The 16,661-nt window shown below is 44.5% G+C and overlaps 1 protein-coding gene across 2 annotated transcripts in view; it reads left to right on the top strand.

Moving 5' to 3' along the window:
- Nucleotides 1-16,661, top strand: part of CLPB (caseinolytic mitochondrial matrix peptidase chaperone subunit B) — a 147,376-nt gene that overhangs the window by 65,598 nt on the left and 65,117 nt on the right. For both annotated transcript variants that reach the window (XM_032258983.1, XM_032258984.1), the window contains one exon: nucleotides 12,001-12,129. In XM_032258983.1, the coding sequence (XP_032114874.1) occupies nucleotides 12,001-12,129 (129 nt within the window). The remainder of the gene's footprint in view (nucleotides 1-12,000; nucleotides 12,130-16,661) is intronic.

The raw sequence follows: 16,661 nt of genomic DNA, 5'->3' as shown, positions 1-16,661 counted from the left end.
ACGCTGCTTTGGATAGGATGGGGCTAGGGGAGGAGAGGGAAGAGGGTGACCTCAGGGTACTTATAGGACACATCTAAGGGAATCTAGATACTTGTGAGCATGTCACTACTTTGTTAGGAGAGGTGGGAAGTAGAGGAGGTTAAAACAGAGTTTTGATGGGTCTATAGATAACCGAGTAACAGATTCTTAAGAGTTGCTTCAGCTTATAAATTTGGTGATGTGAAGGTGAGATGTGGGCTCTGGAAAGCACTCCCTAGGTCTGCATTAAAAGGCACCAGAGAGGGTGCCGCACTGACTGTCATGGGCCACAGGCAGGGGCAGTAGCCTATCTTCTTCAAGTTCCTTGCCATCCTTCCTGGTCTCCCCCTTCCCTTTCATGGAGGTGAGAGAAAATGGGCTTAGGTTAGGGTCCCTGTGGGAAGGCTGCCCTTGAGGTGTCTCCAGTGGAATATGTGTTGACCCAGTCTTTAATTCATCAAATCTATTCTGAGCCCCCCTGCTATACTAGGATGGGGTTGATAATGAGGTGAGGTCCTATTCCTAAGGAGAAAAAGCATGATGTCTGTAAGAACCATTTTCAAGCAGGGGCTGGTCCTCCAGCCATCAGCTAGCCTAGGTGACCATGAGTGCCTTCTCTATATAAAAGATAAAGAGATGTTGAAGACACAGTGTCTGTCCATCAAGAACCTGTTTCCTGCTTGGGAAGACTGAGGCTGGAGGATCACTTGAAGTCAGGAGTTCAGGACCGGACTGGCCAACATGACAAAACCCCGTCTCTACTAAAAATACAAAAATTAGCCAGATGTGGTGGCACGCGCCTGTAGTCCCAGATACTCAGGAGGCTGAAGCACAAGAATCACTTGAACCCAGGAGGCAGAGGTTGCAGTGAGCCAAGATCATGTTATTGCACTCTAGCCCGGGCAACAGAGCGAGACTCCATCTCAATCAATCAATCAATCAATCAATCAATAAGTGAGAACATGCAGTATTTGGTTTTCTGTTCTTGTGTTAATTTGCTTAGGGTGATGGCTTCTAGCTGCATTCATGTTACTGCAAAGGACATGATTTCATTCTTTTTTATGGCTGTGCAGTATTCCATGGTATCGTACCATGGTGTAGTACCACATTCCATGGTATAGTACCAATGAATAATAAAGTTATTATCATTTACTACCGTGGTATAGTACCATGGTGTAGTATTCCATGGTATAGTACCACCATTCCATGGTATAGTACCATGTTTTCCTTATTCCATCCACCATTGATGGGCACCTAGATTGATTCTGTGTCTTTGGTATTGTGAATAGTGTTGTGATGAACATATGAGTGCATGTGTCTCTTTGGTAGAACAATTTGTTTTCTTTTGGATATATACCCAGTAATGGGTTGAATGGTAGTTAGAAGTTCTCTGAGAAATTGCCAAACTGCTTTCCACAGTGGCTGAACTAATTTGCATTCCCTCCAACAGTGTATAAGTATTCTCTTTTCTCTGCAGCCTCACCAATAACAGCCATTGTGACTAGTGCGAGATGGTATGTCATTGTGGTTTTGATTTGCATTTCTCTGATGATTAGTGATGTTGAACATTTTTTCATATGGTTGTTGGTTGCTTGTATGGCTTCTTTTAAGAAATGTCCTCGTCTTTTGCTCATTTTTTAATGGGATTTTTCACTTGTCCAGTAAAAGAATCTTTAAGTTCCTTGTAGATTCTTGGTAAGGTACGGTGGCTCATGACTGTAATCCCAGCACTTTGGGAGGCCCAGGTGGGTAGACCACCTGCGGTTAGGAGTTCGAGACCAGCCTGGCCAACATGGTGAAACCCTGTCTCTACTAAAAATACAAAAATTAGCCAGGTGTGGTGGTGCATGCCTGTAATCCCAGCTACATGGGAGTCTGAGGCAGAAGAATCACTTGAACCTGGGAGGCAGAAGTTGGCAGTGAGTCAAGATCATGCCATTGTACTCCAGCTTGGTTGACAAAGTGAGACTCCATCTCAAAACAATACAAAAACCCCACCTGAGTTCCTTATAGATTCTAGATATTAGACCATTGTCATATACATAGTTTGCAAATATTTTCTCCCATTCTATAAGTTGTCTGTTTACTCTGTTGATAGGTTGTTTTGCTGTTCAGAAGCTCTTTCATTTAATTAGGTCTCATTTGTCAATTTTTGGTGTTGCCGTGTTTTTGAGGACTTAGTAACAAATTATTTGCCAAGGCTGATGTCCAGAAGGGTATTTCCTAGGTTTTCTTCTAAAATTTTTACAATTTTAGGTTTTGTATTTAAAGCTTTAATCCATCTTGAGTCGATTTTTGTATATGGTGAGAGGTAGAGGTCCAGCTTCATTCTTCTGCATGTGGATAGCCAGTTATCCCAGCCCCATTTATTGAATAAGGAGTCCTTTCCCCATTGCTTTTATTTGTTGACCATGTTGAAGATCAGTTGTGTATAGGTGTGTGGCTTTATTTCTGGATTCTCTATTCTGTCCCATTGGTCTATGTGTCTGTTTTTGTACAGTACCATGTTGTTTTGGTTATTGTAGCCTTGTGGTATAGTCTGAAGTCGGGTAAGGTCATACCTTTGGCTTTGTTCTTTTTGTTTAGGATTGTTTTGGCTGTTTGGGCTCTTTTTTGGCTCCATATGCACCTCACCGTTTAGAGTATATAACTCGATTGTTTACATAGTATATTCACAAGAGTTGTGCAACTATAATGACAATCAATTTTCGAACATTTTTATCACACCATAAAGAGACCTCATATTCATTATCAGTCGCTCTCCATTTTTCCTCAACTATTCCCAGCCCCTGGCAACCACTAATTTACTTTCTGTCTCCACAGATTTGCCGAATCTGGACATTAAATATAAGTTGAATCTTATTGTGTTGAGACCTGTTTGAGACAGGGTCTTTCTGTGTCCCCTAGGCTGGAGTGCAGTGGTATGATCACGGCTCACTACAGTATTGACTTCCTAGGCTTAACAATGCTCCACCTCAGCCTCCTGAGTCGCTGGGATCACAGGCATGAGCAGCCACAGCCCCTGGCTAATTTTTAAATTTTTTTTGTAGAGATGGACGTCTCTCCATGTTGCCCAGGCTGGTGTTGAACTCCTGGGCTCCAAGCAATCCTCCTGCCTCAGCCTCCCAAAGTGCTGGGATTACAGGTGTGAGCCACCAGGGCCAGCCTCATTGTGGTTTTGATTTGCATTTTCCTGATGGCCAGTGATGTTGAGCATCTGTTTGTGTGCTCTTTGGCCATTTATATATCTTATCTGGAGAAATGTCTATTCCAATCCTTTGTCCATTTTTTAAATTAGGTTTACCATTGACTCTTGTGAGGTAGGTGATACTGTCTCTGTTTTGGAGATGAAGAACCTGAATCTCACAGATGTTAATAAAGTCACACAGTCAGTTTTGCTTTCCAGACTGACTGACTCCAGTCCCCATGCTCTTTCTAATACACGTTGCTGCCTGCTGAGGATTCATACGGGGGTCACCAGGGTCCTCTTATGTGGCTGTTCACTAGCAGGAAGGGAGGATGAAAGGAAAAAGGTGGGAAGGAATATCTGTTTGAAGGCTGGGTGCAGTGGGTGGCTCATGCTTCTAATCTTAGCACTTTGGGAGGCCGTGGCAGTAGGAACACTTGGGCCCCAGAGTTTGAGACCAGCCTAGGCAATATAGGGAGACTCCATCTCTTTTTTTTTTTTTTGTAATAAAAAAATTTTTTTGGCTGGACATGGTGGCTCACTTCTATAATCCCAGCACTTTGGGAGGCTGAGGCCAGTGGATCATGAGGTCAAGAGATTGAGACCAGCCTGGCTAACATGGTGAAACCCGTCTCTACTAAAAATTAGCTGGGCATGGTGGCACACACCTGTAATCCCAGCTACTCCGGATGCTCAGGCAGGAGAATTGCTTGAACTCAGGAAACTTTTTTAAAAGAACAGAAAGTCTGTTTGAGAAATTAATTGGTGCCAGGTAAGAGGAGCCTCTGAAAGTCAATAGAGGATGTAGATGTATTGCAGGTTCCCAGACAAGGGGACATGTTAACGTAAAAATTGTCATTTCCTGAGTACAAATTGTTTCTTTTGCCCCTTCCTATATCACATCACCACAAATTTTCACAGCAACCCAATTAATAGCATTAGTGTTCCCATTTTGCCATGAGAAATTTGAGGCCTAGGGAGATGAAGTAATTTTTCAAAGTTACTAGGATCCAGGTCTCTCAGACTCAAAATTTGAATTCTTTCCTCTTAGAGCTACTCTATAAAAGGAGATTATTTTTATATTATTTGTAATACTTACAAGTTCTTGAGACCAGGGCCCATTCTTTTTTTTTTTTTTTTTTTTTTTTTTTTTTTGAGACAAAGTCACTCTGTTGCTTAGGCTGGAGTGCAGTGGCATAATCATAGCTTACTGTAACCTTGAACTCCTAGGCTCTAGCAATCCTCCCACCTCCACCTCTAGAGTAGCTTGGACTATAGGCGTGCATCATCACGCCCAGCTAATTGTTTTATTTTTGTAGACAGGGTTTTGCCATGTCATCCAGGTTGGTAGCAAACTCCTGGGCTCAACTGATCCCCCACCTCAGCCTCCCAAAGTGCTGGGATTACAGGCATGAGCCGCCTCACCTGTTCTAGGGCCCATTTGTTTCCCCATGGCAAGAACTTAATGTTTGGTGGATGAATGAGGAAACAGACTAGGGTATGTGATGTAGAATGACCTAATTCCAACTGGGATTTTTTTAGGTGGATAGGTGGTATGAGTGAGGTAATGGGTAGAGGTCTAATCCCAAGATGTAGTGCCCAGGCAGCCTTGTTCTCTCTGGAGCAGGACCATGCAGGTGGGAGGTGGGTTTGGCCAGCCTATGTCTTTCTTGTGTTCTTAAAAAGAACATTAGGGTGGGATAGACCCTCAGACATCATCTAATCTAGTGCCTTTCTGAGGAGCAACACAGTGGGCTTTTAAAATATATGTTCCCGGGCACTGCCTGTTGAATCTGAATAGCTGAAGTAGAAAACTGGGAATCAGCATTTTTTGACCAGTTATGCAGGTAATTCTGTCCCCACTAAAGCTTGAGAACCACTGATGTAGAACAACTCCTCTACTTTAAAAGCAGGGAACTTAGGGGCACAGGATTGAACCACGTATCAAGTTGGTGAAAGGGCCACTTTTGAACCCAGATCTCCTGTCTCCTGGTCTATTGTTCTTGCTGATCTCCATGCAGCTTAATTCATTAACAGAAACTTAAGGGACCGTAGCATTCAGGATAAAGTCCAGACCTTTCTCAGGATCAGGCCTCTGCCTGCTTGGACAAGCTCATCTCTGCCGGCTGTTTCACCTGCCTTAACTTGGCATTCCAGGCACACTGAAGGGTTCCCAGTGTCTTGAATGGACAGATAATGCTGTCTTTACCCTCTAGCCTTTGCAAATGCCACTTTCTCTCCTGGAATGCCCATCCTCCCCTCTCTACCTGTTAGGTTTCCCCTTTTCCTCAGGGTGGTTTTTCAGGGAGATTCCTCCTCAAGCCATGTTTGCTCCCGTGAGACATCTGGTATATCTCTTAGCACTTACTATAGTGTAGGTCCTCAGTAATGGGGTGGTCATTAGTAAGTGGATGGATGGAAGCTCATGTGAGGTCATTGCTGAAGCTGCATAAAATACTGAAGTGGGCCAGGTGTGGTGGCTCACACTTGTAATACCAGCACTTTGGGAGGCCAGGGCAGGCGGATCACAAGGTCAGGAGTTTGAGACCATCCTGGCCAACACAGTGAAACCCTTTACTAAAAATACAAAAATTAGCTGGGTGTGGTGGCAGGCACCTATAATCCTAGCTACTTGGGAGGCTGATGCAGGAGAAATGCTTGAACCTGGGAGGTGGTGGTTGCATTGAGCCAAGATCATGCCACTGCACTCCAGCCTGGGTGACAGAGCTAGACTGTCTCAAATAATAATAATAATAATAATAATAATACTGAAAAATACTGAAGTGATACTGTATGGAATACAGAAAATGTTATGAACTAGTTACCATCATCCATGAGGAGCCTAGGGTCTAAGTGGGAAGTCAAAACAGGGAAAAACACAAGAAAGTATTACAAGCAGAGTTGTAAGGCAATAAATAATTAACTGCTAAATTGATTTGTACAATCAACTTTACAGAAATTTAGGACAGAGCTGGAAGGAGAGGAGTTCCTGGAAGAGGAAGACTTGAATTGGGTTTTAAAGAACAAGTAGGATTTAGAGAGGGAGGAGACTCTTTGAGGCTGTGGAAGGAAATGAAGGGCCTTTCCCTCTCCAGGCAAGTTTTTCCCACTGATCTGACTCCCCACTTAGATCCTGGGCTCCTCATGGATGATGGCAGCTAGTTCCTAATATTTTCTATATTCCATGCAGCATCACTTCAGTATTTTTTTTTTTTTTTTTTTGAGACGAAGTCTAGCTGTCACCCAGGCTGGAGTGCAGTGGTACGATCTAGGCTCACTGCAAACTCCATCTCTACTAAAAATACAAAAATTAGTTGGGCGTGGTGGCGGACACCTGTAATCCCACCTACTCAAGAGACTAAAGCAAGGGAATCACTTGAGCCTGAGAAGCAGAGGTTGCAGTGAGCTGAGATTGTGCCATTGCACTCCATCTCGAAAAAATTAGTAAATAAAAAGTAAGCAGAATACATTTCATCTTGAAGCTCTCTAAACTTTTTTCAGTTTAAATGGTGGTGGAAAGCATAAAAATGATGAGATGAAGTAACTCATCCAAGTTGGAAAGTCGGAGACCTTTCTGGTGGGTTATAGACAATTCCCTCACATACACACATTATAGATGGCATTCCTGAGCAGTGGCAAGAGGGGGCAAGTGCTCTGCTTCTAACCCAGGGTGCTGTGATGCCTCAGCAGGGTCTTAATTTGTGTAGAGTCTTCAGTGAGAGGAAGCTGAAAGGCCAGAGGCTTCTTCCGAGAGACTTGGGCTTCAGGTTGTATCAACCAACCCTGAATTATATGAGGCTTGGGCCTGTGGGCTTTGGCAGAAGCTGCACAGTACAGAAGCTAGAGCAGAGGCCTTGCAGCTACTCAGGCTTAGAGTATAGTCCAAGCCTACCACTGACCAGCATTGCAAGTTGAGCAGGCCACCTAATCTCTTTAAGCCTGTGTTTCCTCATCTGTTCAATAATGATGATAGTACTTGACCTCTCTGCCCTACATGGATTGTCATGAGGATGAAGGAATGATTGCCTTGAAGTGCTTCCTACACTTTAAAACATTGTACAAACATAATGGGTTATTCTCTTATTTGTCTTATTAGTCATAGAGGTTCCCTCTCATGGAAACATGCTCACATCTTTAAAGGCAAGGGCACTGCTAGACGTTCCATGACATTAGGTGGCACTGGCTCCTGGGAGTGGCCAGTAGAGGCCAGAGGCGAACTCAAAGCTAGGGTTTCCTTACCCTGCAGAAGTGAGCAGTAAATAAAGCTTTTGTTACTTAGAGACCACTGCAGGATTTCAACAAGTGTTTGGCTGTCAAACAAGAAACTGCTGAGTGACACCCAATGAAACAGATAGCTCTTAACTCAGAACTCTTTTCTCATGCTCACTGTGCCCTCCCTCCCTTCCTTCCTTCCTTCTTTTTCTTTCTTTTTTAAGACAGGGTCTGGCTCTGTTGTCCAGGCTAGAGTACAGTTGCATGATCTCTGCTCACCGCAACCTCTGCCTCCCTGGCTCAAGTGATCCTACCACCTCAGCCTCCCCAGTAGCTGGGACTACAGGCATGTGCCACCATGCCCAGCTAATTTTGTATTTTTTGTAGAGATAGTGTTCACTATGTTGTCCAAACTTCTAAGCTCAAGCGATCTACCAGCCTCGGCCTCCCAAAGTGTTGGGATTACAGGCGTGAGCCACCATGCCCGCCTCACTGTGCCTTTCTGAGAGGAAAAGTATATGCAGGATTCCCCAGATGAAACCTTTTTTCACAGAGAAAATATACTTTTGGAAGCCCAAGATGAGACAATAACTGTTATTGAGAGGTACTATATGCTAGGTACTGTACCTAGCTCCTTTATTCATAGTGTCTCATTTAATCCTTACAACATCCCATGAAGGTATTACTGTTATTATTTCCACATACAGATAAAGGAGTCTGCCACAGAGAGGTTAGGTAAATTACTGAAGATTACACAGTCAGTAAGTTCAGAACTGAGACTCAAACATAAGTGGTCTGACATCAGAGTTCAGCTATTTAACAGTCATACTCTACTGCCCCCACAAAATACAGTTGACTGGTATTACTTTTATTTTTATTATTCCAAAACCAAAGATAATATTAGGGTCTCGTTTATGTTTGACATATTTATTTGTTGATTCAGCAAGTATTTGTCAAGCACATACTCACGGCCATACACTGCTGGGCACTGGAGAAGGTAGTCACACTTCCTGTCCTCATTGAATTTTTTTTGTCTAGTCGGGAATCGTAGTCAAGTAAGCAGGTGCTTGCAACAGAATGTAATAAATACTAGAATTGGGAGATGCGTAAGGTACTAGGGCAGCTCTTAGGAGCAATAACTACCTCAAACATAGGAGGAATCACTGGAGAAAATGACTTCTAATCAGAGGCCTAACAGTATATTGGAGTTAGCCAACTGAAGGCATGGGAGAGGGGAATGTTCCAGGCAGTGGAATAGTATTTACAAAAGCTCAGAGGCAAGAAAGAGCATTAGAAAGGCGATGATGAGTGATGAGACTGGTGAACAGTGTGCCTCCTCTGGACATTCCTTATTAGCTGGGCTATGACACTGGCACTCTCCTGACGTTTGCACCAAAATAGCCCCAGCTGTGTTCCTTGAGTTCATCTGCTGGTTATGGTAAGCAACCTGTGTATAGCTCTGTCATTGCATGTGTGAAATTATATTATCATTTGTCTGCTCAGTGGTCTGATTCTTGCATTAGGTTGTTAGCTTCTGAAAGTCAGGAACTGTGTCTTATTTATTATTATATCTCCAGGAACTACCACCCTGCATTGGTGCTCATTAAATGTTGTTTGTTGAATGAATGATATGTTTTCTTCGTAAAAAGGATTACACCTTTCTTGCTTTTCTTGAGCCAACTATCACTTTTCATCAGGTTCATCATTATATCCAGCAGTTAATGTCCTATGTGGCAGTTCAGTGATGCCCGTAGGGGCTTTTGAGGTGCTGTACTCTGAATTCCTTTTTCAGCTTTTCATTGTCCTGTTCTTTTCCCTGCCTGCCTGGCCAGTGCTTGATTGTAATCAATCTGCTTGGTTCTATGGCATCCTCCCTGGCCTTCTTATTTCCTTCTCCTAATCTGCAGTGGGCTGGAAATAAGATCACCTAGCATGATTTGATAAGACTGTGACTAAGGGCTAGTAATCTCTGATTGAGGTCCTAAAGGGCTCTCTGATGGAAAAAGTGTAGATGCCATTGCACATGGGACTTGTATGTTAGAGGCCTTTTAACTTCCTGTTCTTCCTGCTTCAGGAAAGGTCAGATAACATTGCTGGGGCAGGGGCAGGCGGGTCATCAGTCTGGAGAGCCCATATCAGGAGTAGAAGGCTCATTGACCATTGATTCTGTAAACCACAAGAGACTGTTGTCTGTTCTCCAGCTGCACACTCCACCAACTTTATTTTGGCCAAACATTTGAAATGCTTCCACCCACACTAGCTTATGTGAGTGCCAGCTATAAACCTCAGGCCATTTTTTTAAGGGCAAGTTCTGCAGAGTGTGTTTGTACCTTCACCCAAACAGGAAAACAGGATGGAATAAGAGTCAAGGCTGGGACCAGGACATCTGGGTTATACTTCTTTCTTGGTCTCTGATTTCCTCATTTGGAAAATGAGGGTGACATTATGATATGTGAGAAAGTGTAAGGACAACCACTTATTAGCTATGTGACCTCTAAGCCTCAGTTTCCTAGTCTATAAAATGGGAATCATAATTACCTACTATGTAAGGTACTTATGAGAATTAAATAAGATTAATTGTATAAAGTGACCATGTCAGGCATACAGTAGGTCAGTAAACGTATGGCTGGGCGCAGTGGCTCACACTTGTAATCCCAGCACTTTGAGAGGCTAAAGCAGGCGGATCACTTGAGCTCAGGAGTTCAAGACCAGCCTGGTCAACATGGTGAAACCCCATCTCTACTAAAAATAGAAAAATTACCCAGGTGTGGTGACAGGTACCTGTAAGCCTAGCTACTCAGTAGGCTAAGGCAGAGAATCGCTTGAACCTGTTGTGAGCCAGATTGTGCCACTGTACTCCAGCCTGGGTGTCAGATTAAGACTCCATCTCAAAAAAAAAAAAAAGAAATATATTAGTATTAGTAAGAGGCTGACACTCTTCTGGCTTTTGGAACTTTATATAGGATGTTCAGTATTGCAGGAGGGGTAGAAGCATAGACTCCATTCCAAGACCACTTGAAAAAGAATGGTTCAGAAATTGTCTGGTGCTTTTGATTACGTAAGTAAAGTCATCTCTTGACTGAGTGTACCTCTTTATCCAGTGAGAGGTAAGAGGAGCCTGTCCTCTGTAGATCCTATGCTGTAGACTTGGGGAGAAGAGGAATACAGGTAGTCAGGACCCAAATTCCTCCCCTACAAACTCAGCTCAGGAGGGAATGCAAGAGAGTGTGTTTGCACCTTCACCTAAACTGGTAAACAGGATGGAATAAGAGCCAAGGCTGGGACCAGGACATCCAGGCTTCTACTTCCAGTTGCCTGGTTAACTTCCACATGGGGTAGAAAGAAGCTCCATTGCCTGAGCAGGGGAGAGAGTGCTCTGTGGGGTCTCATTTCCCAAGGGAAGGCCCCAGAGGTAGGGTAACATTCTAATTTATTGTCCAAACTAGAACTGTCTATAACAACAGATACAAACCAGGACCCCCTGGGTAAACAGGGTATATGGGGTCACCCAACCCAGAGAGTCTTGGAAAAGTGATGGACTAGTTTTAGATTATTTTATATCAAATCAGAGTAAGAGAATCACAAATATTAGCACTAGAGTGAGCCTGGGGGATTTTGGTTCTTTGACCACATGAAATGCTTATTTGTCTTTCAAAAAAATGTTTATAGGTCTCCTTTTGATTTGGGTAGAAAGTTAAAAAGTATTTTTAAAAGTTTTTGAATGTTTGTAGGTGATTTTTTATTGTCTTTTTTTGTTTTTTTTATTTTTGTTTTTTCTTATAGGTAATTATTAAGGGTAAAAATGCAGTTTACAAAATTGCATATACAGTAAATTTCAGTTTTGTAGGGGATACACACACACATACACACACGCACGAAATCTTGGAAGAACATATATCAAAATCTAACATGTAGTTTCTCAGTCACTAAGATCTTGGTCCCTTTTCTATTTTGAACTTTTCTGTGATTTTAAAATTTTAATTGCTTTTATTTTTTTACATTTTTAAAAATTAAAACTAATTTCTTACCAGAATGTAAACATTTTCAGAGCAGAGAGATAATATTAATCTTCTGCTAAAACAGCCTCTGTCTCTTGCCCCACTCTTCCCTTATCCTACCCCAGCCTGCTTTCTTCACCTGCATAACTTCTCTTCATTCTTTAAGACTCCTGTCTTCTGGGATCCTCTCTTCATCCCCAGGTTGAGCTAAACTCTCCTCTGGCGTTCTAGTATATTCTCCTCTTATACCTCTAACAGAACATTTATCTCAAACAGTTCTATAAACATCTGGTTATTGTCTGCCTCCCTCCTCAGTTAGGTCAGGGACCTTATCTGATCTATTTCATGTCCCCAGGATGAATCCTAACACATAACAGATGTCAGTAAACATTGTGGAACTAACTAGCCTCTGTTTTGCCTCTTCTTACCCAGCACAGATGGCCAGGAACATAGTAGGTGCCATTTTATGTTTAGTGAGTAGGTAGATGCGTGAATGAATGAATTAAAATGCCAAGAGAAAACGGGTTAGATTGGTAGCTCGTGCTCTCATTGCTAATGGAAGGGTTTGTGTTACTGTCTCCCCAGTCCTGGTCACCCGAGAGGATGACTTCAACAACAGGCTGAACAACCGTGCCAGCTTCAAGGGCTGCACAGCCCTACACTACGCTGTCCTTGCTGACGACTACCGCACTGTCAAGGAGCTGCTTGATGGAGGTGAGAGCAGAGGTGGAGGATGGGTGGGGTGGGGTTTGGCAGTGGGGAGAGAGTACTTGGTAGCCTCTTTATTCTGGAAATAACATACTTCCCCAAAGCCCCATTATCCTCCCAGAGCTAGAAATGCCTCGAGAGCAGCTGGAGAGTACTTGCTGAGAGTGGCATGCGCACAGGTGGTTTGCCCTCCTGTGGCTGTGTGTTCTCTGCCTACCTGTGTGTGTGATGCACCATGCCATCCTGCCTGTCTGCATATACTGTGAGAGTTTTCTTGATTGTTCCATCCCTAAAAGTGTTCTCTCTTCTCTGTGACTCCAAAGCAGAGCTAATGAAACAAAGGAGAGGCTCTTTAAATCCCTGCTAACCCAGGTCGCAAAGACATCCTCCTTGGTCCCAACTGAGTCTCAGGCCCCTTCCATTACTCTGGGTCATGGCACCCTATTCTTTTCTGTCATAACACATGTCACAACCTGAAATTGTTCAATAGCCTTCTCCCTAACTTATTCTTCTAAAAGGCAAAAACTGTGACTGACTTGTTCAAGTGTCCCCAGCGTCTACTATATGTACTTGGCACTTAGTAAGCACTCAATGAATATTTGTTGCATAATGAATACCCTCCCTTGGGAGAACATCAGTCAATTGGAAGGACAATGTGTGGCATCCCCAGACTCAGGCTGGGCAAGTCCTGTCCAGGTCTGGTAGTGTTACCTGCCAGACACATCCAAGTCACTTTCTCTCCCACTTCCCCATGTCCCACTCCAGCCTCTCCTTGGGATCGGGTGGGAAGCATCTTGCCAGGATGTGTGGGGCACAAGCCCCTGAGTGACACATGTACTTCATGGCACATGACTACCTGTTCATGCCCCTTCTGCTGCTTTTTGGGGGCCAGGGATCCTCTCTTGGGGCTAGATCCCAGGGCCTTCTTTGTTGGGATCATTCTTCATAGAACCTGAGAAGTGGAAGGGTCTTCAAAGGTCTCTGGGCTACTCTGATGATTGCCTGCCTCTCTGCCAGCAGAACTCTCTCCACAGCTAGCTAGCTGACATTTTTTTTTATTTGGTCAGAGACAGAAGGAACCCCCCTGCTTCTTCCCCAGGTAGTTAAGCCCATTTTACTTCATCTCTGACTGGTTGAAACTTTTTTTTTTGAGACAGAATTTTGCTCTTGTCACCCAGGCTGGAGTGCAATGGCGCCACCTCAGCTCTCCACAACCTTGGCCTCCCGGGTTCACACAATTCTGCCTCAGCTCCCTAGTAGCTGGGATTACAGGCATGCACCACCGTACCCAGCTACTTTTGTATTTTTAGTCAGGCTGGTCTCAAACTCCCCACCTCAGGTGATCTGCCCTTCTCAACCTCCCACAGTGCTAGGATTACAGGCGTGAGCCACCGTGCCTGGCTGTGGTTGAAACATCTTTTTAATGAGCTGTGTTCTTCTCTGTAACTTATGCCAACTGTCTTTTGCTACCTAATCACTTTTTCAAAACCAGTCTTTAAAGAAAGTTCTTTCAGTCCCAGAGCCTTTGCCTTCACAGGCCCAGCATCCCCAGATCATCTTCTGATTGGCTTCTGGGGACTTCTTAGAAACAAACACCTAATCTTGCCACTTACTGTCAGCCACACTAGCTTAAAACCCAGGCCTGGCCTGTACCCCCAAGTCTGCCCCAGAGCAGCCAGAATATGCTTTGGTCTGGGGCACAGCCACTGAAGGGCAGGACTGTCTGTGGATGTGGCAGCAGTGCTTGGGATGACTGATGCTTTTGGAGGGAGAACTTGCTGCTCTCAGAAGCAGAGACTTAGAAAATGTCCCCAAGCAGAATGCTGCTTCTTTTGTCCATTGGGAAGCTCTGTGACAAGACATTTGTAGCTAAGAATGGGAGTGTTCACCAAGGACTTTCTCTCTGCCATGCCTTAAAATCAATCAATACTCCCAGCTATTGTCCAGTAGTTTGCATTCTCTGCTTCCTTCCTCCCGGCCCCCAGACACAGAATTCACTTTATAAGGAGCCCCTCTTCCTAGCCTTCTAGATCGAACACCTTTGAAATGAAAAGACGAGGGCCTTTTATGAAACTCGCTCCATCCTCACCCCTCAGGCCAAGGCTGTCCCTTTGAGCTGTTGCAGGGGCATGGTTCCTGCCTGTTAACTTGGAACAGATGCCCTTAGCCCCCACCTTTACATTTCTCCCACCTGCCTTTTTAGCCAGCATCTATTTACACCCCCTGCCCTAGCCTCCCAGCCTCAAGGGCCAAAACCATTAACCCACTATTTCTCCCTCCCAACCCTGAACAAGTTGCCGTCACTCAGGGCCTGCAGGCTGCCAACTTCTGACCTCTCTTCCCCCTTGACCTCCCTTGGTCTGCCTGTGTGTGTGACCAGCCAACCGAGAGGCAGGATCCTGGTCTATCATTCTAGGGACTGTTGCCAGTAATATTTTCAAAGCCTTTTGACCTCAACTGACCCTCTCCAAAGGGTTTCAGGGAAGGCAAGGGAGCCTACCTTCCTGCCTATCCAGCTTTCTTTTTTTTTTTTTTTTTTTTTTTTTCTTATATGGAGTTATACTCTTGTTGCCTAGGCTAGAGTGCAATGGCACAATCTCAGCTCACTGAAACCTCCGCCTCCCGGGTTCAAGTGATCTCCTGCCTCAGCCTTCCTAGTAGCTGGGATTATAGGCATGTGCTACCATTCCTGGCTAATTTTGTACTTTTTAGTAGAGGCAGGGTTTTTCCATGTTGGTCAGGCTGATCTCGAACTCCTAACCTCAGGTGGTCCTCCAGCCTCAGCCTCCCAAAGTTCTGGGATAACAGGCATGAGCCACTGCACCCGGCCCCAACCAGCTTTCTTAGGCTGTGCTTGCTACCAGCTTTGCTGCAGTAACCAAAGGGAGATTCTCTCTGCGAGATCCAAAGCAGGTCTAAATACAGAGGCCAGCCTGTGCTCATAGGGCCCACACAGAATAATTTCCTTACAATCACTCAGTCCTCAGGGATTTAGGGTCCCTAGATCTTAGAGGGTTAGAGCTGGAAGAGTCAGCTGCTCTTGCTTGTTGTCTGACTAGAAGTCCCCATTTGAGTTGGGAGGAGGTTCAGGCAGAGGCATCAGGCTGATAATTTGGAAAGCCCTCTGGTCCATTAGGCGTAATAGAAAGGGAACCTCAGGCTTCAGAATCACACCAACCTGGGTTTGAATCCCAGCTCCCTCACCTATTAGCTGTGTTGCCCTGGACATGTTGCCTTAATTCTCTAAGCCTCAGTTTTCGTACATCTAAAATAACACCCATTTCACAAGGATAGCATGAGGATTGATGGTAATTTTTGCAAAAGCCCCTGGCAGGTACATGGTAGGTACTCTACTATAAGTAGTTATCATTGTGACATGTATAAAGAAATCCAACTCGTTCTGGCAGTTCTAATGCCATTCCTCCCCAGTATGGGACCTTTCCTCCTACTTTAAGGCCTCTTAATTCTGTCTCTATCTACAACATTCCCATCCTGCCTAAAGTGCTGTCATGTTCCCTCTTTTCTTATCTGAATCCTCAGACTTTTCAAGGCCTCCCTCTCTTAGGAAGCCTTTCTTGGTCATCTAGTCTACTCTGATACTTCCTTCAGCTTAGCACAGACTGCTTAACGTCACTTCATCTTTGGGAGACCCCGTAGCATAGTGAAAAAGAACACAAGCTTTGAAGTCAGACCTGGATTTAAATCTCAGCCCTGTCAGGTGACCCTGGACAAGCCAGTTGACATCTCTGAGACTGTGGGCCTCAAGGAATCCTAAGACAGATCAGGCAAACCATCACTGACCCTGAGAGTCTCTCACACTGACAGAGGACAGTTGTGGAAACAGCCGTAATAATGGGGTAGGCGCTCTAGCAGGTGCCTGGACAAGGGGCTCTGGGGATGAACAGGGGGAAAAGCTTTCTTCTGCCTGGTAACCAGAGAGGTGGAATCAGTTACAGAAAGCTTCCCAGATGAGGGGGTGCTGAAGCCTTCTCAGGAAGGATAATAGGAGTTTGCCAGAGTTCTTCAGAAGGGTTTTGAATTAACTAGTGCCAGTCTTCTACTCCCAACCTGAGACAGAGACCCCTGTGTTTTTTACCTTTGAACCAGCTGCTTTTGCCTGTGTTGGTGACTTATCAGCAGGAAGGCTCTGCTACAGCACTTGAATGCAGGTGTGGTTGGAGGGAGGGAGAGAGGTAGGGAAAAGGCAGTAGGACTAGAAAGAGGAGTGATCAGGGAAGGTGGCCGGAGCCTCCTACTTCAAGAGCCTGAAGCTGACTCATCTTGGTATTTCCAGGACTGTTAAGTTGCTTTGGCAACCAGGTCCTCTCAGCAATGTGATCCACTGGCACAGCCATCTTCCTAAAACATATCTCTAATCATGGCAGTCTTTCTTGAAAAGGTTTCTCCAGAGAGTTGAACCCTCATGCTCCAAGGCATCCATTTTGCACAGGAATTAACTTCTCTCCCAGCCATCTAAAATGGTTCTCTGTGTGTGTGTGTGTGTGTGTGTGTGTGTGTGTGTGTGTGTGTGTGTGTGT

Source organism: Sapajus apella, unplaced genomic scaffold, assembly GCF_009761245.1.
Source record: "Sapajus apella isolate SASKATOON/1434 unplaced genomic scaffold, GSC_monkey_1.0 scaffold106, whole genome shotgun sequence".
Taxonomy (NCBI): Eukaryota; Metazoa; Chordata; class Mammalia; order Primates; family Cebidae; genus Sapajus; species Sapajus apella.
The sequence above is the reverse complement of the archived record's forward strand: the minus strand, read 5'-3'. Positions and strand labels throughout refer to the sequence as shown.